The sequence below is a fragment of the Schistocerca serialis genome, chromosome 2 (assembly GCF_023864345.2).
Source record: "Schistocerca serialis cubense isolate TAMUIC-IGC-003099 chromosome 2, iqSchSeri2.2, whole genome shotgun sequence".
Lineage (NCBI taxonomy): Eukaryota > Metazoa > Arthropoda > Insecta > Orthoptera > Acrididae > Schistocerca > Schistocerca serialis.
The window spans coordinates 900311655-900335067 of NC_064639.1; the positions used below are offsets into that span (position 1 = coordinate 900311655).

The 23413-nt window shown below is 39.8% G+C and overlaps 1 protein-coding gene across 1 annotated transcript in view; it reads left to right on the forward strand.

Annotated features, from left to right (window-relative positions):
• LOC126458239 (intraflagellar transport protein 81 homolog) overlaps window positions 1-23413 on the forward strand; it is a 111039-nt gene that overhangs the window by 82798 nt on the left and 4828 nt on the right. The window contains exon 9 of the mRNA XM_050095139.1: window positions 5509-5698. Within this exon, the coding sequence (XP_049951096.1) occupies window positions 5509-5698 (190 nt within the window). The remainder of the gene's footprint in view (window positions 1-5508; window positions 5699-23413) is intronic.

Here is a 23413-nt window from a genome sequence, read left to right on the forward strand (position 1 = left end):
TGTAAAAGATACCAATCATTTCTTCCTACGACTCTCCAGAGTTCCTGTTCCTTTACCACCCAGCACCCTGCTTTTCACTATCGATGACACATCCTCCATCTACACTAACAACCCCAATGCCCTGGACCTTGCCACTATTGAACACTGCCTTTCCCAATGCCAGACTTATTCCAAACCTACTACCTCCTTCCTGGTCACCATGACCAACTATATCCTCACCCACAGTTACTGCTCCTTTGATGGTATCACCTACAAACAAATCCATGGTGCAACAATTGGCATCCACATGGGACCATACTATGCCAGCTTATTCATGGGCCGTCTAGAGGAATCCTTCGTAACCACCAACAATCTGAAATCTCTCAACAGGTTCAGATCCACTGATGACATCTTCGTGATTTGAAACAAGGGAGATGACACCCTGTCCACATCCTTCCATGACCTGATCACCTTCCTCAGTGTTGATCTCTCATCTCGAGGATGGCTAGAAATGTTTGTCTGTTCACATCACACCTGTCAACCCTCAACAATACCGCCACTTCAATAATGGCCACCCGTTCGATACCAAGAAGTCCCTTTCATACAGCTTTGCCATCCAAGGTCATTGCATCTGTAGTGAAGAGCCGTTCCTCTCCAAATATGCCAGGGGTGTCATGGCGACCTTCACAGACATAAAATACACTCCCAGTCTTGTCCAGAAATAGATCTCCTATGCTTTGTCTCTGTAGTCACATACCATCTCCCACATACCCACACAAAGAGCTCTCCTTTCATGACTCAGTACCACCCTGGACTGAAGCAAGTGAATCACATTCTCCGCCAGGATTTTGACTACCTTTCATTGTGCTCTGAAATGAACAGTTTCCTTCCCTTCTCATCCCTCTCACACTGATATTCTTCTGCTCACCGAACTTACGCAATATCCTTGTCTGACCCTCTCAACTCCTTGGCTCATGGCTCATATCCCTGCAATACACGTAGATGCCATACCTAACCATTTTATTTGTTTATTTATTTTTTGAGTCATCAGTCTTCTGACTGGTTTGACGCTGCCTGCCACGAATTCCTGTCCTCTCCTGTCGTATGCCGACTTCTTCATCTCAGAGTGCCACTTGCAACCTACATTCTCAAGTATATGCTACATGTATTCCAATTTCTGTCTTTCTCTGCAGTTTTTGCCTCTACAACTCCCTCTAGTACCTAGAAAGTCATTCCCTGATGTCTTAACAGATTTCCTATCATCCTGTCCCTTCTCTATGTCAGTGTTTTCCTTTCCGATTCTGTGCAGAACGTCCTCTTTTCTTACTTTATCAGTCCATTTAATTTTGATCCTTCATCTGAAACACCACATCTCAAATGCTTCGATTCTGTTCTGCACTGGTTTTCCCATAGTCTGCGTTTCACTACCTTACAATGCTGTGATCCAAACATACATTCTCAGAAATTTTTCCCTCAAATCAAGGCCTATGTTCGATACTAGTAGGCTTCTCTTGGTCAAGAATGCCCTTTTTGCTAGAGCCAGTCTGTTTTTGATGTCCTATTTGCCCCGTCTTAGGTTAGTTTTCTGCCTAGTTAGAACTCCTTAACTTCATCTACTTCTTTACCATTAATTATGATGTTAAGTTTCTCACTGTTCTCATTTCTGCTACTTCTCATTACTTTCATCTTTCTTTGATTTACTATTAGTTCATATTCTATACTCATTAGATTGTTCTTTCCGTTCAGCAGATAATGCAATTCTTCTTCACTTTCACTCATGATAGCAGTGTCGCAAGTGAATTATATCATTGAGATCCTTTTCCCTTCAGTTTTAATTCCACTCCTGAACCTTTCTTTTATTTCCATCATTGCTGCTTTGATGTACATATTGAACAGTAGGGGTGAAAGACTATATCCCTGTCTTACATGATTTTTAATCCGAGCAGTTCATTCTTGGTTGCCTACTCTTATTTTTCTCTCTTGGCTCTTGTACCTGTTGTATATTACCCATCTCTCCTTGTAGCTTACTCCTATTTTCCTCAGAATTTTGAACATCTTGCACCATTTTACATTGTTGAATGCGTTTTCCAGGTCAACGAATCATGTGAATGTGTCCTGATTTTTCTTCAGTCTTGCTTCCATTATCAACCGCAATGTCAGAATTGCCTCTCTGGTGCCTTTACCTTTCCTAAAGCCAAACTGATTGCATCTAACATGACCTCAATTTTTTTTCACATTCTTCTCTATATTATTCTTGTCAGCAACTTGGATGCATGAGCTATTAAGCTGATCGTGCAATACTTCTCACACTTGTCAGCTCTTGAAGTCTTTGGAATTGTGTGGATGATATTTTTCCAAAAGTCAGATGGTATGTGCCAGGCTCATACATGCTACGCATCAGTGTGAATAGTCATTTTGTTGCCACTTCCCCCAATCATTTGAGAGATTCTGATGGAATGTTATCTATCCCTTCTGCCTCATTTGATCTTAAGTCCTCCAAAGCTCCCTTAATTTCTGATTCTAACATTCGATCCCATACCTCTTCTAAATTGACTCCTGTTTCTTCTTCTTATATTACATCTTACCCCTCTTAGAGGCCTTCAATGTACTCTTTCCACCTATCTGCTCTCTCCTCTGCATTTAACAATGGAATTCTGGTTGCACTCTTAATGTTACTAGCCTTGCTTTTAATTTCACCGAAGGTTGTTTTGACTTTCCTATATGCTGAATCAGTCCTCCTGACACTCATATCTTTTTCGATTTCTTCACATTTTTTATGCAGCCATTTCGTCTTAGCTTCCGTGCACTTCCTATTTGTTTCATTCCTTAGTGACTTGTATTTCTGTATTCCTGAATTTCTCTGAACATTTTTGTACTTTCTTCTTTCATTGATCAACCAAATTATTTCTTCTGTTACCCATGGTTTCTCTGCAGTTACCTTCTTTGTACTTATATTTTGCTTTGCAACTTCTGTGATTGCTTTTTAAAGATGTCCATTCCATTGCTGTACATATAGCCTTAGTGAACTTCAAGCGTATCTAGTCATTCCTTAGTACTTTCATACCCCACTTCTTTGTGTATTGAGTCTTCCCGACTAATCTCTTAAACTTCAGCCTATTCATCATCAGTACTACAGTGTGATCTGAGTCTATTTCTGCTCCTGAGTATGCTTTACAATCCAGTATCTGATTTCTGAATCTCTGCCTGACCATGATGTAATCTAACTAAAATCTTTCTGTAACACCTGGACTTTTCCAAGTATACATCCCCCTCTTGTGATTCTTGAACAGAGTATTCACTATTATGATCTGAAAGTTATTACAGAACTCAATTAGTCTTTCTCCTCTCACATTCCTTGTCCCAAGCCCATATTCTTGTGTAATCTTTCTTGTACTCCTTCCCCTACAACTGCATTCCAGTCCCCCATGACTATTAGATTTTCATCTCCCTTTATGTACTTTGTTAATCTTTCAATATCATTGTGTACTTCCTCCCTCTCTTCATCTTCAGCATGCGACGTTGGCATGTATACCTGAACTATCATTGTCGGTGCTGGTTTGCTGTGGATTCTGATAAGAACAACCTTATCACTGAACTGTTCACAGCAACTCACTCTCTACCCCACCTTTCTATTCACAACAAATCCTACTCCTGTTATACCATTTTCTGCTACTGTTGATATTACCTGTACTCATCTGACCAGAAATCCTTGTCTTCTTTCCATTTCACTTCACTGACCCCTACTACATTTAGATTGAGTCTTGGCATTTCCCTTTTCAGATTTTCTAGCTTCCCTACCCCATTCAAGTTCTGACATTCCATGCTCTGACTCATAGAATGTTATCCTTTCGTTGGTTGTTCAATCTTTTTCTCATGGTCACCTCCCCCTTTGCAGTTCCCTTCTGGAGATCCGAATGGGGGACTATTTCAGAATCTTTTCCCAATGGAGAGATCATCATGACACTTTCTCACTTACAGGCCACATGTCCTATGGATACACATTATGCCTTTAATGCAGTGGTTTCCATTGCCTTCTGCATCCTCATGCCATTGATCATAATTGGTTCTTCCATCTGTAGGGGCAATTTCCCACCCCAAGAACAAGAGTGTGCCCTGAATCTCTGTCTGCTCCTCCACCCACTTTGACAAGGCCATTGGCAGAATGAGGGTGGTTTCTTACGCCAGAAGTCTTCGGACACCAGTGCTGATTATTAATCAAAATTTAAGCGGTGGCGGCTTTTGAACCTGGAACCGAGGACGTTGTGATTACTAATCAAAGGCGCAACCCCTAGACCACAGGTGCACCCATCCCATACGTCCTCAAATTACACCTGTTCCAGTCGTGTCATAGGTATCTCCTACCCTGTCAAAGGCAAGGCCACCTGTGAAAAGGGCCATCTGACTCACCACCAGCTTTCTACGTGGGCATGACAGGTAACAATCTGCCTGTCTGCATGAATGACCATCGCCAGACTATCGCCAAGAGATGGCTGGATCACCCAGTTATGAACATGCTGCCTGTCATCTTGTGCTTCTCTTCAGTGACTGCTTCACGGCCCGTGCCATCTGGATTCCACCTTTTGACACAAGCTTTTCTCAGTCAGATAGGTGGGAACTCTCTTTACACCATGTCCTTCTTTCCCATAACTCCCCTGACCTGAACCTTTCCTAGTTTTCATCTCCCACTTGTCTGTCCCCTTCTCTGATCCCTCTCCAGTACTACAAATGTGTTCTATTGCACCAAGATGTCTGAAACTCCCTTCTTTCCTAGTTTTCATCTCCCACTTGTCTGTCCCCTTCTCTGATCCCTCTCCAGTACTACAAATGTGTTCTATTGCACCAAGATGTCTGAAACTCCCTTCTCCTTCTCCACTTCTCCTTTCTCTCTCTGCTATGCCCCTCCCCCAGCACAGCCTCTCGATGCAGCATCTTACATCTCTACACTGTCCTCACCAAGTTCCCGCAAGCTCCACCATCATCCTCACCCACCGGTACCTTGCTTTCCTTGCCCAACCCCATATCATGCGCCTGTGTATCCCCACCACCCACCCTAGCAGATTGCTGTTGCTGTCGGATGTAGTTGCAGTTGGGCTGTAGTGCCCTTGACATTGCCAGTGTGTGTGTGTGTGTGTGTGTGTGTGTGTGTGTGTGTGTGTGTGTGTGTGTTTGCGCGTGTGCGTGTGTGTGTGTGTGTGTGTGTGTGTGTGTGTGTGTGTGTGCGCGTGCATGCGCGTGCGCGTGTGTGCGTGTGCATGTGCGTGCGTGCATGCGTGCGTGTACTGCAGAAGGAGTTCTTTGAAAGATTTAATAGTTATAGCAGTTTTTTCCACTGTGCCTGTCTCTGACTTGGTGCTTCACTTATATGGTGATTATCAATCTGTCCTTTCCATATAGTTGTTATTCCATCCTGGACTTTCCATTTTTTGAAATATATGTTTTAGGTTTTATAACTTTCATATTGAGTCCATAAATTGGTAAGTAATCAACTCTGTTGTTATAATGAAGTCTGCTGTTACCATTTTTAAATAGTCTGTTCGGGAAGCTCAGCATGGTGTATTGGGATTCCGTGCTACTGAAGAGAGATTGGAAGAAGTCTCTAGTGAGAAAGCAGATGTTGATCAAGAGAAAGGAAAGACATTAGAAGAAATGTCATCTGTTGTTGTGCAATTAACACAACGTATAGCAAGTAGAAAAGCTCTGTTGGCACCAATAATAAAGGGTAATCTTTTCAGTGATTAGATGCCTTTTGGCTAAACTCATTTTGTGCACCACATAGTTCAATATTACATTTGCTGTGGTACAGTTTTTAAAAGCACTGTCACTGATTTAATCTATGCAATGTTGTTTCACATTATTAAGGCACTTGACTGAGCTATGCTTTGCACTATTTTGCTTGTTAATAACCTTTGATTAGTGTGAACTACATTTTTTGGCACAAAAATTGGTGCACTAATAAGCATATACGTGCTTAAGAAAGTCATTTGCAGGCAAATCATAAGGGGAAAAGCTATATGATTGCCATAATGATCATTTTAGATGTACTGGAAAAGTAATGCAAATTTACTTACACAGAAAATTATTTTCACATAATCCAAGTTCTCTGTCTTATATTGTGTGAACTAGTGCATCTTCACAAAAAAAGTTAAAGAATTCCCAGTGATATGAGTAATTGGAAATGTTATTTAGGTACAATTTATAGGCAGATACAATTGCCTCTGAAGGTAACAATCTCTTGTAATGACTTTTGTTGAGAGAAAGAAATAACATGTGGCAAAATTTTAGCTATAAAGTGGGTACAGTAGTATCTGGATTTGTGGCACTCCAAAGAATCCTTGTTTTGGCCAACCAGTGGCTATGTATATGGAATGAGACCACATGGAAACCTGTCTTGGTGAACTTCTTCTGGCGTCTTTGTAAAAGCTTAGGCAGACATATTCAAGTCTTCTGCTGAATTAGTGTGCTATTTTCTTCAAGACTGATTGTGACAATTTGTCCATTGGCTGCAGTGAAAGTATGCATCATGCTTCTTCTACACTCTTCTGCATGCACTCTTTTGTTAGGTAGGTCAGTGTACTGTGAAGCTGACCTTTCTCCTGTGGGAGCTTATCTGACTTGTTTACATTCTGGATCAACCTCCTCCCCCCCCTCCGCGACCTGTTGCAATAGACCAAACTGAGGTGACTTCCCATGTTTTCTGTGCATGCTTTCAGGTGTTCAGCATAGTCCGACAGTATCCCTGGCATTGAGTGCACATGAGAATACAACTTGCAGCACTCGATGTAGATGACTGGGTAGGTCATTGATATGTTCTGCACAAAATTGAATCTGAATTGGGGCTGAAGACCCAGAAGCACACCATTAATCAATTGCACAAAGATAAATTGAGAGATAATTATAATACCTAACAAATATTAAGGTAAATTTATTAAACAGGAGAACAGCTGCATGTAGCAACAACATAATTAGTATATAACAGCACCAAGTAAGAGTATATTATCAAGAGCTGATCCATTTGAGTAGCATCAGATTCACCCACTGCATGATACCAGTTGATTAGCTTTGTGTATACCTTAACATTCATGCTCTGCTCACCTTTGGTACTGCTGATACATAATGAGTTGGATGTGTACGTGCCAACCTTCAAATGGCCTCACCATAAAAGTCACCGATACTTAAGCTCAACATATCATTGTGCAATTGAAGAGAGAAGCAGTATGGGCCTTCATTAAATTTACAGATTTTAAGCTACAATCACTGTTGCCAAATGAACAGGTCCTTGTGGAGACATTAAGTTCTCCCTGTTGCCTATATTCAGCTAATTATAACATGATTGAGACTAGCATTATCTTCATGTTTGATTATATTGTGTGGATTTTAACTTGTGAAAAAAGAAAAACAAAAATGATGAAACGTGCAAGTGCCAAAACGGTAGTTTACTGTCGTTATAAGAAACAGAAATGAAATGCAATGTCCATAGATGAATGTCCACACAAGTAAGTGCAAACAGATATGTCTTTATGAAAAGTTGTCTGAGATGACCATGGATGAATGTCCACAAAAATAAGTACAGACAGAAATGTGTCTCTGAGAGGTTACCTGGGATGTGCCAACATGATGAAATCCATGAGTCATCATAGGTGGCAGAGTGGAAGGGTGCTGAGGATGATCGACTGTAAGATCCGACCTGGCACTCGTAGTATGTCCTCGACAACAACAGGCCTCAAGTATGTTGGGTGTTGTCACAGGCAATGGCTTGATAGTGATAATTGCCAGTGGGATGATGGTATTTCCTGGACGTTGCGTGTTGGTGGTTGTCGGAGGCGATAGGTTGACAATGATAGCTGCCGGTTGGCCAACAGTATTCCCTTGCCAATTGGGCATCCTTGTGCCTTGTAGTCTTGGGTCCAGCAGAGATGAATAAGGGTAAGATTCGATACATCGTAGCAGTTTCGATGTCTGTACACTTACACCATCCAGTTGAAAGTACTTCTAGAATTTGAAATGACATACATAAATAATGTTTCTTGTTATTTATATGGCTCAAATACATTGACACACAAGCTCTTTTTAGAGGCAGTGTGTGAAAAAATCTGCAGATTGTGAAGAATCGCTTAAGTTTGATTGTTTAAATAGGAAAGAAATTAGGTGAATTGTAGGGAGACCACTTCACCACCACAGTTAATACCAAAAATGTTCATTGCAGCACAGATGCTTGTAAAAGTGGTGAATTAAGAAAATGGCATTATCATGGAGATTCACTCCAAATTCAATTTCTAGCTAAGGCAAAAACAGTAACCATTCTAAGGTGAAAAATTACAGTTTAAATGGAAGATAAACAATTTGAATTTGTGGTGGATAAGAAGGAAGTGTGCAGGTTTTGATGTAGTCAGTAAAAAACATTTGCAAGAATGTTCTAAATTATGAGCTGAATCTGTAACTAGGGAGATAAAGAAACAGAATACAGTGAAAAGTGAAAAGAAGAAAAAAACAATTACTTCAACTATAAATACAAGATAAAGAAAGTAACACCAGATGCAATGTACTTTTAAAAACTTTTAAGTCTCTAAATTATTGAGTGGTACATTAAATTGCAAAAGAAATTATTTTGTAATAGATATAAACTGCGTTAATGTTGCTTGAATGGTTCTCAGGCCTGTTCTCATGTAGGCATGAGGCAACTTCTCGTCGTCTTCATCTGCAGCCTTGCAGGGAGCTAAAGTGGTGCGTCAATTTGTAGGATAGCTTGTTAGAAAATCTCAGGTCCTGGGTGAGGGAAGAGCTTTGATGTGACTACATCTACGTGATCACTCTGCTATTCACAATAAAGTGCATGGCAGAGGGTTTAATGAGCCACCTTCAAGCTGTCTCTCTACCGTTCCACTCTCGAACGGCACACGGGAAAAACGAGCACTTAAATTTTTCTGTGCGAGCCCTGATTTCTTTTATTTTATCGTGATGATCATTTCTTCCTATGTAGGTGGGTGCCAACAGAATGTTTTCACAATCGGAGGAGAAAACTGGTGATTGAAGTTTCATGAGAAGATCCTGTCGCAACGAAAAATGCCTTTGTTTTAATGATTGCCACTCCAATTCACGTATCATGTCTGTGACACTATCTCCCCTATTTCGTGGTAATACAAAATGAGCTGCCCTTCTTTGTACTTTTTCAATGTCATCCATCAGTCCCACCTGATGCAGATCCCACACCACACAGCAATACTCCAGAATAGGGTGGACAAGTGTGGTGTAAGCAGTCTCTTTAGTAGACCTGTTGCACCTTCTAAGTGTTCTGCCAATGAATCACAGTCTTTGGTTTGCTCTACCCACAATATTATCTATGTGATTGTTCCAATTTAGGTTATTTGTAATTGTAATCCATAAATATTTAGTTGAATTTACAGCCTTCAGATTTGAGTGACTTATCGCGTAATCGAAATGTAGCTGATATCTTTTAGTGCTCATGTGAATAACTTCACACTTTTCCTTATTCAGGGTCAATTGCTACTTTTCGCACCATACAGATATCTTATCTAAATCATTTTGCAAGTCATTTTGATCATATGATGACTTTACAAGGTGGTAAATGACAGCATCATCTGCAAACAATGTAAGACAGCTACTCAGATTGTCTTCTATGTTGTTAATATTGATCAGGAATAATAGAGGGCCTATAACACTTCCTTGGGGAACGCCGGATATTACTTCTGTTTTACTCGATGACTTTCCGTCTATTACTACGAACTGTGACCTTTGTGACAGGAAATCATGAATCCAGTCGCACAACTGAGGCAATATTTTGTAGGCTCGCAGTTTGGTTAGAAGACACTTGTGAGGAACAGTGTCGAAAGCCTTCTGGAAACCTGAAAATATGGAATCAATTTGACATCCCCTGTCGATAGCACTTATTACTTCATGAGTATAAAGAGCTAGTTCTGTTTCAAAAGAACAATGTTTTTGAAACCGTGCTATGCATCAATATATCGTTTTCTTCGAGGTGCTTCATAATGTTCGAATACAGTATATGTTCCAAAACCCTACTGCAAATCGACGTTAGTGATATAGGCCTGTAATTCAGCGGATTACTCCTACTTCCGATTTTGGGTATTGGTGTGGTTTGAGCAATTTTCCAGTCTTTAGGTACAGATCTTTCTGTGAGCGAGTGGTTGTTTATAATTGCTAAATATGGAGCTATTTTATCAGCATACTGTGAGAGGAACCTGACTGGTATACAATCTGGACTGGAGGCCTTGCCTTTATTAAGTGATTTAAGCTTCTTCGTTACTCCAAGGATAACTACTTCTATGTTTCTCATCTTGGCAGTTATTCTTGATTGGAATTCAGGAATATTTACTTCGTCTTCTTTGGTGAAGGACGTCTGTGTATGTGCGGATGGATATGTGTGTGTGTGTGTGCGCGAGTGTATACCTGTCCTTTTTTCCCCCTAAGGTAAGTCTTTCCGCTCCCGGGATTGGTATGACTCCTTACCCTCTCCCTTAAAACGCACATCCTTTCGTCTTTCCCTCTCCTTCCCTCTTTCCTGATGAATCAACCGTTTGTTGCGAAAGCTTGAATTTTGTGTGTATGTTTGTGTTTGTTTGTGTGTCTATCGACCTGCCAGCGCTTTTGTTTGGTAAGTCTCATCATCTTTGTTTTTAGATATATTTTTCCCACGTGGAATGTTTCCCTCTATTATATGAATAAATAAATATTTTTTCATAAATTTATAAAGTCGCCTCACTTATTGAACACACCTTGTGTATCTGACATTTCTACAACACAGTATAGAAAGTTTGGGTATGTGGCTCACTGGATAATAGTTACCGTGCACAGAACCTTCAAAACAACTGAAGAAATCTTAACTTCTTATCTTAACATCGTAAGCCAGTACTTTTGTAAACAGAGGTTACAATCTAAATCAAATAAAAACAAAAGTTTCCAGAATGAGATTTTCACTCTGCAGTGGAGTGTGCACTGATATGAAACTTCTTGGCAGATTAAAACTGTGTGTCGGACCAAGACTCTAACTCGGGACCTTTGGAAACATCCCCCAGGCTGTGGCTCAGTCATGTCTCTGCAATATCTTTTCTTTTAGGAATGTTAGTTCTGCAAGGTTCACAGAAGAGCTTCTGTGAAGTTTGGAATGGAGGAGACGAGTTGCTGGCAGAATTGAAGCTTTGAGGATGGGTCGTGAGTCATGCTTGGGTAGCTCAGTCGGTAGAGCACTTGTCTATGAAAGGCAAAGGTCCCAAGTTCGAGTCTCGGTCTGGCACACAGTTTTAATCTACCAGGAAGTTTCAAAACAGAAGTAGCATTTTTTCATCTGTCCAATAGATTGGCAGACAGAGCCTTGATGTCTATTTTAAGGGAGACATGCTATACATCTAGAATACCTTGGGACCACATTAGATGGGACACTTTCTTTTAAGGAGCACTTGACGTGAACATCTGCTAAGCTCAAAAGCAGAATCAACATTCTCCACAAGCTCTGTGACACTGATTGCGGAGACAGAGTAGTGTGCATCTGTCTGGGGCAGTAGTCCATATCTGAAAAAGATAGATATACCGCATAACAAATACATGTGCATAGTTAGCGAGTCAATTTCATCTACTCCTAGATAATGGTTAACCTTCCTAGATGTTGACCTCCACCTCAAAGATGGCTACATCAGTACCTCTGTCCATATCTAACCTACTAACCACCAGCAAACCCTCCACTTTCACAGCTGCCACCCATTCTATACCAAGAAGTCCCTTCCATACAGCCTAGCCACCTGTGGTTGTTGCATTTGCATTGGCGAGCAGTCCCTCTTGGTATATAATTATCGTCCTAGCCTTGTACAGAAACAAATCTCCCGTGCCTTATCTTTCCAGTCTCCCACCACCTCCCAAATTTCCACCGTTCGGCCACAAAGAAGTGTTCCCCTCGTAACTCAGTAGCACCCAGGATGGAGCAACTGAATTACATTCTTCGCCAGGGATTTGACTACCTCTCATCATGCCCTGAAATGAGAAATGTCCTCCCCAATATCCTTCCCATCCCTCCCACAGTGGTATTCTGCTGTCTACCGAACTTATACTCGCCCATCCCTACTCAACCCCGGCTTCCAACCACTAACATCATGGCTCATACACCTGTAATAGACCTAGGCGCAAGACCTAACACATACTTACTCACACCGCCACCTCTTCCAGCCCAGTCACAAACATCACCTATCCTATCAAAGGCAGGGCTACCTGTGAAACCAGTCGTGTCATCTACAAGCTAAGCTGCAACCACTGTGCTGCATTCTATGTGGGCATGACAGCCAACAAGCTGCCTATCCACATGAATGGCCACTGACAAACTGTGGCCAAGAAACGAGTAGACCACTCTGTTGCTGAGCAAGCTGCCAAACATGACATCTTTCATTTCAGTGACTGCTCAATAGCCTGTGCCATATGGATTCTTCCCACCAACACCAGCTTTTCTAAATTGTGCAAGTGGAAACTTTCCCATAACCCTGCTAGTCTCAACCTTCATTAGTCACTGTCCTCAACCATCCAGCCCCTTCCCTGTTCCCATTCTAGCACTACACAGCCCTCATTCCACCTTTGCACCCAGCCTTTTTACTTCTCTCCTTTTCCGTTCCCCCCCACCCCACCTGTCCCCTGCCCTCCGTCTAACCTCCCAACTACACATAGTTGCCCTACCCTCTCTCCACCTTGTCCTTGTGCACCCCCCGGCAAAACTGCACTGTCTGCCACCCCTACCCTACTATCCCTCCCCCTCCCCGACCCAGCCTCCTCCTTACCCCCCATGCAGTCGCCACTCCCATCAGGCACTGGTGCTGCTGCTCGCAGTGTTGCTTCAGTTGCCTGAGACTGCAGTCGTGTGTGTGTGTGTGTGTGTGTGTGTGTGTGTGTGTGTGTGTGTGATCTGTTTTTGATGAAGGCCTTACTGGCCAGAAGTTTTATTTGTGACCAGCTTTTTGTTGTGCGTATCTTTGACTCAGCATCTCCGTTATATGGTGACTGGCAACTTTCCTTTTCATAAGGAGTCATTTCTATCTTGAGTCATTTCTCACCTCCTGATACCACACACAAGAGTGCTCTATTATATGAATACTAGAAAATGGTTGAAAACCTGGACCCTCCAGTACTGAACGACATATTCCTTGTGGAGTGGAAAAGATTAAGATCAAGACATCCCACCCACATCACAGCTGGGATTCTTACTGACAATGAATTCATTCCCATCTATGAACGGAAACACTGTAGGCAACAAAAATGTGCACTCCAGTATCTGAAATTGGTTACATTCAGGATAAACCTCTGGAATTGTCCAGCCATGGACAGTTTGGACTACCCTGTACTGCATCCAGAAGGACCATTTTCTTTTATTTACACATCAAGTTCCATAGGACCAAATTGAGGAGCAAGTCTCCAAGATCATGGAATGTGTCAGTACATGAAATTACAACGTAAAAGTAATAACAGATAAAAATAAATGTTCATGAACCCGAAAAAAGTCAGTCCATAAATTTAAGTAAACACAATCAACAATACAATAAGAATCAGCTTAATTTTTCAAGGAACTCCTCGACAGAATAGAAGGAGTGACCCATAAGGAAACTCCAGTTTCGATTTGAAAGCGCGTGGATTACTGCTAAGATTTCTTAATTCGAGTGGTAGCTTATTGAAAATGGATGCAGCAGTATACTGCACACCTTTTTGCACAAGAGTTAAGGAAGTCCAATCCAAATGTAGGTTTGATTTCTGCCAAGTATTAACTGAGTGAAAGCTGCTTATTCTTAGGAATAAGCTAATATTGTTAACAAGAAATGACACTAAAGAATATATATATTGAGAGGCCAATGTCAAAATACCCAGACTCGTGAACAGGGGTTGACAAGAGGTTTGTGAACTTACACCACTTATTGTCCGAACCACCTGTTTCTGAGCCAAAAATATCCTTTTAGAATGCGAAGAGTTACTCCAAAATATAATACCATATGACATAAGCGAATGAAAATAAGCAAAGTAGACTAATTTTCGTGTTGAACGATCACTCACTTCTGATACCATTCAAATAGGAAAAATGGCAGTATTAAGTCTTTGAACAAGATCCTGAACGTGGGCATTCCACAACAGCTTACTATCTATCTGAACACCTAGAAATTTGAACTGTTCAGTTTCAGTAATCATATGCTTACATTGCATGATCAATCATATTCACGTTCTGTGAAATTAAAACATCAGGTTTTGTTGAATTTTGTGTTAGAAACTGTAAAAACTGAGTCTTACTGTGATTTAGCGTTAGTTTATTTTCTACAAGCCATGAACTTAGGTCATGTACTGCACTATTTGAAACCGAGCTAGTGTTGCACACAACATCCTTTACTACAAAGATAGTGTCATCAGCAAACAGAAATATTTTAGAGTTACCATAATGCTGGGGGGGGGGGGGGGGCATATCATTTATATAAATAAGGAACAGGAGTGGACCCCCGCTTGACAGTATCACACTCAGACCCCACCCACATCATAGCGATTATCAACATTTTTCGCCTGTTGCTGAAGTAAGAGGTGAACCAATTGTGAGCTACTCCCCATATTCTGTAATGGTTCAACTTCTGGAGCAATATTTTGTGATCAACACAATCAAATGCCTTAGTTAAATCCAAAAATATGCCAAGTGTACATAACCTTTTGTTTAGCCCATCCAGTACTTCACAGAGAAAAGAGAATATAGCATTTTCAGTTGTTAAATGACTTCTAAAGCTGAACTGTACATTTGATAGCAAATTGTGTGATATAAAATGATCAATTATCCTTACATACACAGCCTTTTCAATAACTCTTGCAAACACTGATGGCCTAGAAATAGGTCTAAAATTATCTACATTATCCCTTTTTCCCTTTTTATAAAGTGGCTTTACTACTGAGTACTTTAATTGCTCAGGAAACCGACCATTCCTAAAGGAAAAATTACATATATGGCTAAATACAAGGCTATCATGTGCAACACAGCACTTTAATATTCTGCTAGACACTTCATCATAACCATGAGAGTCCTTTATCAGTAGCAGAAATATTTTTACTGCGAAGTGACTTTATATCGTCGACCTTGTGCTTGGAGATACACATACACACTCTCTCCACAAGTGGGACAAAACTTCATCACGATCTCGTGACTGCTGCAGGATGACAGACAATTGCTCATGTTGTATCAACATGTCCCACACTTCTACATCAGCACTACTCTTTGCAAATGGCTGTAAAGTGCATGACAAAGGGAACATCCCATTGTACCAGTTATTATGGTTTCTTCACATTCCATTCGTTATTGAGCATGGGAATAATTATTGTTTAAATGCCTCTGTGCATGCTGTAATTAATGTAATCTTGTCCTCACAGTCCCTATAGAAGCGATATTTAGTGGGTAGTAGTATATTCCCAGTGTCGTAATTTAAAGCTGGTTCTTGAAACTTTATGGTTAGGCCTTCTCAAGATAGTTTACATCTATCCTGAAAATAGTTCAGTTTCTTCAGCATCTCAGCAGCTGTCTGTAACCATTTATGCTGCTCTTCTCTTCATACAAGCAACATTCTGGATGGGTCACACTAGTTGTTTGTAAGCAATCTCCTTTGTAAACTGATTGCATTTCTCCTGTGGAATGTCCACCCTGATAGCTGAGTGGTCAGAGTGACGGTTTGCCATCCTGCAGGCCTGGGTTCGATTCCTGGCTGGGTCGGGGATTTTCTGTGCTCAGGGCCTGGGTGTTGTGTTGTCTTCATCATCATTTCATCCCCGTGCGGCGCGCAGGTCGCCCAATATGGCGTTGAATGTAATAAGACCTGCACTGAGGCAGCCGGACCTGCCCTGTAAGGGCCCTCCTGGCCAATGACGTCAAACACTCATTTCCATTTTTTCCCTGTAGAATATCACCTGCTTTACCCATGACTGAGCCTATGTGATCTCATTTCATATCCCTACAAATTGTTACACCCAGGTATTTGTATGAGACAGCAGATTCCATCTGTGGCTCATTGGCATTATAGTCATAGGATACTACATTTTTCATTTTGTGAAGTGCTTACAAGGGTCCTGTTGAAGATTACCTGACAGTGACGAGTGGTGTGATAAAGTATATAACAGATCTTGATCGTCAGATATGGCTGTTGTCATTTGGTTTATATTGTGCTAAAGAGGTGCGTTGAAATATTGACATGTAGAAGTTACTTAAGTAATCTTTATATATTTTACATGAGGGGGGGATACAAAAAACCTGTATATTTTCGAATTGTTTACAAAACAACCTTATTCCATTCAAAACACTCTCCATTACAACTAATACATTTGTCCCACTGGTGCTTCCACTGTTCGAAACATTTTTTTGTAGTCATGTATAGAAATGACTGACAGCTCCTCCCTCATTTTTTCCTTGACTTCTTTAATGTTGTCAAATTGGTGTCCTTTCTGCCCCTTTTTGTGCATGGAAATAAGAAAAAGTAGCACAGAGCCAGAGCAAATGAGTAAGGTGCGTGGGCATCGAAACGAGGCCATTTTTAGCCAAAAACTGTTTTAACAGAGATGGCTGTGAGTGCAGCTGAGTTGTTGTGGTCGAAGAACCAGTCTCCTGTCTGCCACAAATCAGGTCGTCTTTGATGAACACTGAACTCCAAAATAACCCTCTAATCTCTGGCAGTTGATCAGTTGTCTGTTGATAGCTGGTAAGCACAAGCTCTTGCATATTTTCAATATTTTCATCGATTTGGGTAGTTTATGGATGTCCAGAATGAGGTTTGCCGTCAGTCGACATGTTGCCCTTTTTAAATCGAGCAGACCAATTGTACACTTGAGTTTTTCCCACTGTGTCATCTTGATAAGCTGTTTTCAACACTAAAACAGTTTCAGCAGCATTTGTACTGAGTAGAAAATAAAATTTCACTGCTACGCATTGTTTACTTAAACTTGCCATCATAAAAACTGAAACAAGGACAAAATGGTGCTAGAAAAAACATTCACTGCAGATGAACAGAACAAGCCAGGTCGACAACACAGGCAGCACTGAACTGGCAATGAGTTTCACTATACACATCGAGCAGCAGAAATGCATACTGCACAAGCTTCACCCACAGCAATGTTATTACAGTTTTTTTGGGCACCCCATTGTATGTGTGTTCCCCCGTATATATTTTTTATCTATACAGTTGCATTATATTTTCAAAAATTGATTTTTTTCATTTATATATTTTTAGCTATTTATGTGATTCAAAAACTCTTAATGAATGCCATATGATAAATAGATGTTTGTAAGTTAGTAGATCAGACTGTATTTTTGATTATATATAGTGTGAAATGTGCGCTCCTCTCAGTGTGAGAAGTTATAACCACTCAGAATTGTCCCCTTACTGAAAAGGCAGTACTGAAACAATGGAAAACATCAACAGATGGTTAAAGTCAAATGGATTATTATTAAATTTTGATAAGACTCTCTACATACAGCTCAGTACTTCTCACAGAACTCCACAAGGTATAAAAATATGCTTCCAAAACGATGAAATAATACAAGCGGAATTGGAAAGAATGAATAAAGCACAGAACCAATAAAGCATCTTAGTTCAGTAACATTTACAGTATACAATTGCTGCTACAGGTGATTTAAAAATCAAGATATTGGTTTATTCTGAATATTTACATTGACTAATGAATTATGGAATCATTTTTGGGAAATACAGAAATGTGTTCTAAGAACGATGTTTTGTATTAATTGTAGAACATTCTTCAGGTACCTCTTCAGAAAACTTAAAGTAACCATATTCAATGTATTCTAGATAATGTGATGGAATTTGAAATATAATTAAAGAACTTTCTGTTGGGCAACTCCTTATGTTCCACTGAAGAGTACCTTCATAGAAACTCTGTAAATTTAATGTTTTAAGTTATTTTATAATTAGAATTAGCTCACTAATACAATAGTCTTTCATAACATAGAGTCATTAAGTTTTACTGAATTTAAATAAAAAAGGTAGCATTTGACTTCCTTCAACATCTCATTCTGCAGTGTCTGTGGAATATGTCAAGGTTTATGACAGTGACGGAACTTCCTCAGTAGAGCTTTCTACCTTTAACAGTTTAGGCAGTCCAGTTCTCTCATTCAACACTAGCACTGATTTTACTTTATACACGTCATGACTGGCTTGAAATAGCCATAGACATTTCCTTTGTTGTAAATGAGATCAATATTTTAACAAAGTTAAGAGAAAAACCAGTGTAGCAACACTACAGCTGACCTTGTAGAACTATGCAGCCTCCTTTCCACATTGTGCAGAAAAGTAACAGGGAAGAAGAAAAGGATTTACTTACCCTATTCACACAGTGATCATTTCACAATGACATGGGATCTTTCATTGTAATTCAATGAAAGTAAACAGCTCCAGTATATGAGGTGTCCATAATTAAAATTCCAGTTAAAAAACGGTGTAGAAAGAGAACCACTGCTCAGAATTACGTCAAATTTGAACAGCATATTATTGACATAGGGTGGAATGTCACAGAACAAAAAGAAAATTTAGGGAAAATTGGTCAAAATATGGCACTATAAGCATCTTAATGTAAATGGGCTCGGTTACAAATGACAGATAAATCGCAATATCATGGCTTTTGGTTTGAGTTGCACATTACACCATCTGTACTGTTCAGTGTGCAAGACTGCAGAGGTTCAGCAGTCAACAGTTGTGGCACTGTTATTAGGGAAGCCCATCCATCATGGCAAGGTTGTACCACATTGTATGGGAAAAATAAGTTTCTAATTGTCCTGAGGCCAAAGACCACATAAAAAGCAAAATGTCATCGGCTTTTAATTGTCCTGGGGCCAAAAAGGTATAAAAAGCAAAATGGCATCAGTTTCTAATTGTCATGAAACTAGCAAGATGTTCAATATGCTCTCCACTGTTTTCTGCCACAAGCTGAAATTGAGAAACAGCATGTTCCACAACAGATAGGAGTGTCTCGGTAATAGAGTTCAGAATGTTTTGCACAGTGTGTGCCTTCAGTTCAGCTCATTCATAATTGGATCACTGAACACAATATCTTTCACATAACCCCATAGCTAGTTAAGATCACATGATCTAGATGGTCAGGGAAGTGATGGCTGATAATTCTAGCTTTACCAAAGTGTCTCTGTAGCAACAGCAGCTGTTGCAGTGTGCAGAGGAGCGCCATCTTGCATAAAAATGATCCTACCCACACATCCACGCTGTTGAAGGGTTGGAATGATGTTGGTGCACAAAACTCCCTCAGCAATGCATGATGTTTCCTAGAGTTTTGTACACTGCGCTCACAGACATGTACATTGTTCGAGCGTTTCCTCGTGCACTACATGTTTGCACACCGCCACTTGATCGCACCTGCAGTGCCGTGGCCACTACTTCGACAGATGTCAGATCAACTGCTTTCTTGCCATTGCCACAGTGCACTTCACAAAAACCTGTCTTTTCAGAATTTGTAATCATTTTCTCCAGACCCTTTGTCAGTGCCCTTTGAGTGTCCAGAACTTCTGCAGGGCTGCTGACACACATCACTGAACATGTAAAGGAGCTTTACCAGCAGTGTGCAGTCCTTCATGGAGACAGTCACGTTGGGTGCCTTGTTTGCAAACTGATGAACAGCCTTGTGCCACGCGTCTGTTGGTGTGCACATTCTGATACTTACAGTGCCATTTATTGCTCAAATTTTCACCGTTTTTTGGTTTCAAGACTTTTCCCTGTGCAAATTTGACATCATAATGGTTTTCTTTCTACAGCATTGTGAAACTGGAACTTTAATTATGGACACCCTGTACGTGTGCACAGAGATATAAGTATGTTTATGAGGATAGGGCATGTGGTTGGCTGTGGCCTCGCTGCGGAAACTGTCCTGGCATTTGCCTGAAATGTTTCATTAAAACAAGGGAAAGCCTAAACCAGGATGGCCCGAGAGAGCAAACTCCATCATCCCAAATATGAAATCTGTGGCATGACAACTGTACTGCCTCATTTGGTTAATCCATTCTGTACAATTTTCAGTTGATCATAGACAGTTTGCACCATATTTTTTGTAATAAAAATGTAGTTTCTCCCTGTACAAACTAGGAATACTCACTGTTGACTCCAGTACCATGAACATGTACATCTCCATGTCCACCTTTTAGTCCACCTCGAAAACTGAGACCGCATCCCCCCTCATGAGTGATGCTGAGCTCAGGAGAATGTTAGTCATTACTGTTGTACTGTACAGGCCTCGACACACTTTCTTGTAAAATCATTATATTGTGATTATTTATAGTAATGTGACAGTGTGTTGTAGCTATCCTCTTTTGTTATGTAAGTAATCTTTAATTGTATAGTGTGCATTAGTTATGAAGTATGTGTTATCTACCCTTTTAAATAGACGTATCTTAGTAATGTTTTTCGTCTCTTTGTGCAGTTTATTATGCAATTTTATTCCCTGGTAGAAAATACTGTTTCGAGTTTTTTTTGTTTGTTTTTCCTTGGTAAATGGAAGTTCAAACTGGAACTTGTCCCATTATTGTGTATAGAGCTATTAGTGAAATAGATGGTTAATTATTTAGTTAATTAGTTACTTGTACTGTAGATCAAATTCACAGTAAACATTACAGTTTGGAATGCGTCAACAGAACAAACATAGAACACTTGTCTACAACTAAATAATATTAATAATAATAATATTAATGGTTTCTTTGATATAGACAGGTTGTTAAATGTACTCATTTGATGCAATAAGGATACCCAATTTTGTAAATAGTTCTTTACAATGAACCTGACTGTTACTTTTAGTTGTTATTGTTATGGCCCTTTTCTGCAGTTTGCTAACGGTGTCCACACTTTACTACTTTGGTCCCCCAGAAAAGAGACCCATAGCTAAAAGTTGATAGCATGTAAGAATAGTGACAATCATAAGAAGACATTGGCTGTTTCAAAACACTGCTACAACCCTAAGAGCATAATATGCTGATGACATTCATTTCACCAGTATCATTATGTGTTCATTCCATGTTAATTTACAATCAATGTTCAGCTTTAAAAACTTTGCCTTTGTAACACAGTTTATAGGTTCACTATCTATGCTCAGTGCAACAAAATTGTCTTCCCTCTTTGTGCTGAAGTGCAGGCTGTTTATTTTCTCTATGTTCAGTGTTATAAACATACTGTTTGCTTGTAAATATCTGTGAAGGTTTATTTGCCTTCTCAATTATGATGAGTTCTGGTGTTTTTATCAGTGACTATGATATTACTGTCGTCAGCAAAGAGAACTTTTTCTCAATGACTTATCCAATCTGGAAAGTCATTGTTATATATAAAGAAAATTGTGGGGCCCATTGCACCACCCTGAGGCAACCTATATATATGTGTTTTTGTGTGACAGTTGTTTTACAAAAAATTTATCATCAGCAGATGTGTGAACTAGCTCTGCATTTTGCGCCCTATTTTCCGGGTAAGACAGGGACCATTCATTTGCTGTCCCTCTTACTCCAAATACTTCTAGTTTGTTTAATAATTTTGTATCATCAACAGTGTCAAAAGCCTTGGACAAGTCTTAAGTCTGTGCCTGTAACACAGTGGTCCTTTTTAGGAGCTTCAAGTACCACTGTTGTGAACTCTCCAGTGGCCAATATTGTACTACTCTCACATCAGAATCCAAATTGTGCTTAGTTAGAAGCACTTTCATGTGAAAGTGGGGAATACAGTAGCAATCCCAAATAATGGTCATCTGTGGGGAAAGTAAAATGGTACTTTTAGTTATTATTGTGTCCTATACTCAGAAAAGGATAGAAACACAGTATACAATGCAGTACATGCAATATGCTGGAGATAGAAGAGTGCTGTTCTACTGTATAAGTAAATTAGTGAAATTTATCTTGATTTAAGTACAGTACTACCTTAACAAATCCTCATACACCAGTATAATACAGAACTAAAATTTCATTCATGTACTCTGTAAGGTTGGTTTGAAATACTGCTGCATTTTTTTCTGAAACAGAGTGTCATTTATAATTGTCTTCTCAATGTGTGTTTTAACTGCTAACATCAAATTGAGTCCCTGTTCATCATATTTCACTAAAAACTAGTGTTTCAGTTTTCTTACCTCTTCAACTGCCTGCTACTTGAGAGTGGCGTAAAGTCCAGTTCAGTTGCATCATTCTCATCGTGTTTTCCATTTTTGACCATGTCCCTTCTTGATGAAGCTTTTGTATGAGCTCACTCCCGCTTGTTGATATGTTTTCTGTGAACAGTGCATCATTGATATTGGCATATTCCTCAGATCCACTAATTTCCTCTACTAAAGCATGAAGTTCATGCTTAAGTTTCTTGAGGTTGTTTTCTGCAAACCATCGTCAACTTCTGAGGTACAGTAATTAAAAATGAACCCTGCTCTCTTGGAACAGTTGCTGATTGAAGTGGATGTCACTTGATTTAAGGCTGAAAAAATCCACAGAATTGTATCAAATACACTGATAGGTTTACAAAGTTCATTCCACATTCGACTTTGTTCATTTGAGACAAAAAATGTGTCAACCCTCACTTCTTGCCTTTAAAATGCTTTGAGATTTTGGATTATCCTCTGAGCCAGTGATTGGCAACTTGAAGGTGAATTTGGTGTTAAAAAGGCTTATTTTTACATTTTTTTAGTGCAGCTTTGCAATGGGAAGTGGCATTATTCATAAACAAATCATTTTCCTCCTTTGTCTTTCCATTCTCCTGTCAAATGCCAGCAAACATTCAGTCATTTTTGCCCTTATCGATTAAGATAGTTTATTAGCATACCACTCCATGTTCAGGTTACTCAAGTCAGTACCCTTGAAACGTCTAGCCCTTGCATCCATACATATAAATTAAGATTTTTCAGATTCACACAGTAGAACAGTGAAGTTTTACCTCCAGAAGAATTTTCACCTTTCAGGGCCATTGTTTCACTGGGAAAATTTGTGAAGAAAAGGCCACACTCATCACAGTTAAAAATTTTTCTTTCTTCTTAACACTCACAAATTTCTGTTACCATCTTTTGACACAATTTTTTCATCAGATGAACTGGATTCACCAGACATGATTAGAAAAGAGGTGATATGATGTCTACTCCTAAAATTCTCAAGCCAGCCTACAAATACTAAAATACGTGAAATACTAACTCCTTGGCAGTTGCGAGTGCTTTATTGTAGATCTGAGGTCCACTAGCGGGCAAATTATTGCTGTGAGCGTGGCAGAACCATTCTGAAGTCAAATTCTCAACTGTTAAGCCTGTTGTGTTGCAAAAACTGCATTTACTGGTAAGATTATCATTTCTAGTTCATGATTATGTAATATTCTTTTCTTTTCTTTTCTTAAAATGTCACTGATCTTTGTTTTTCCAACAGCAAACCTCATGGCCATATTTCTAACACTAAGCTTTTCCA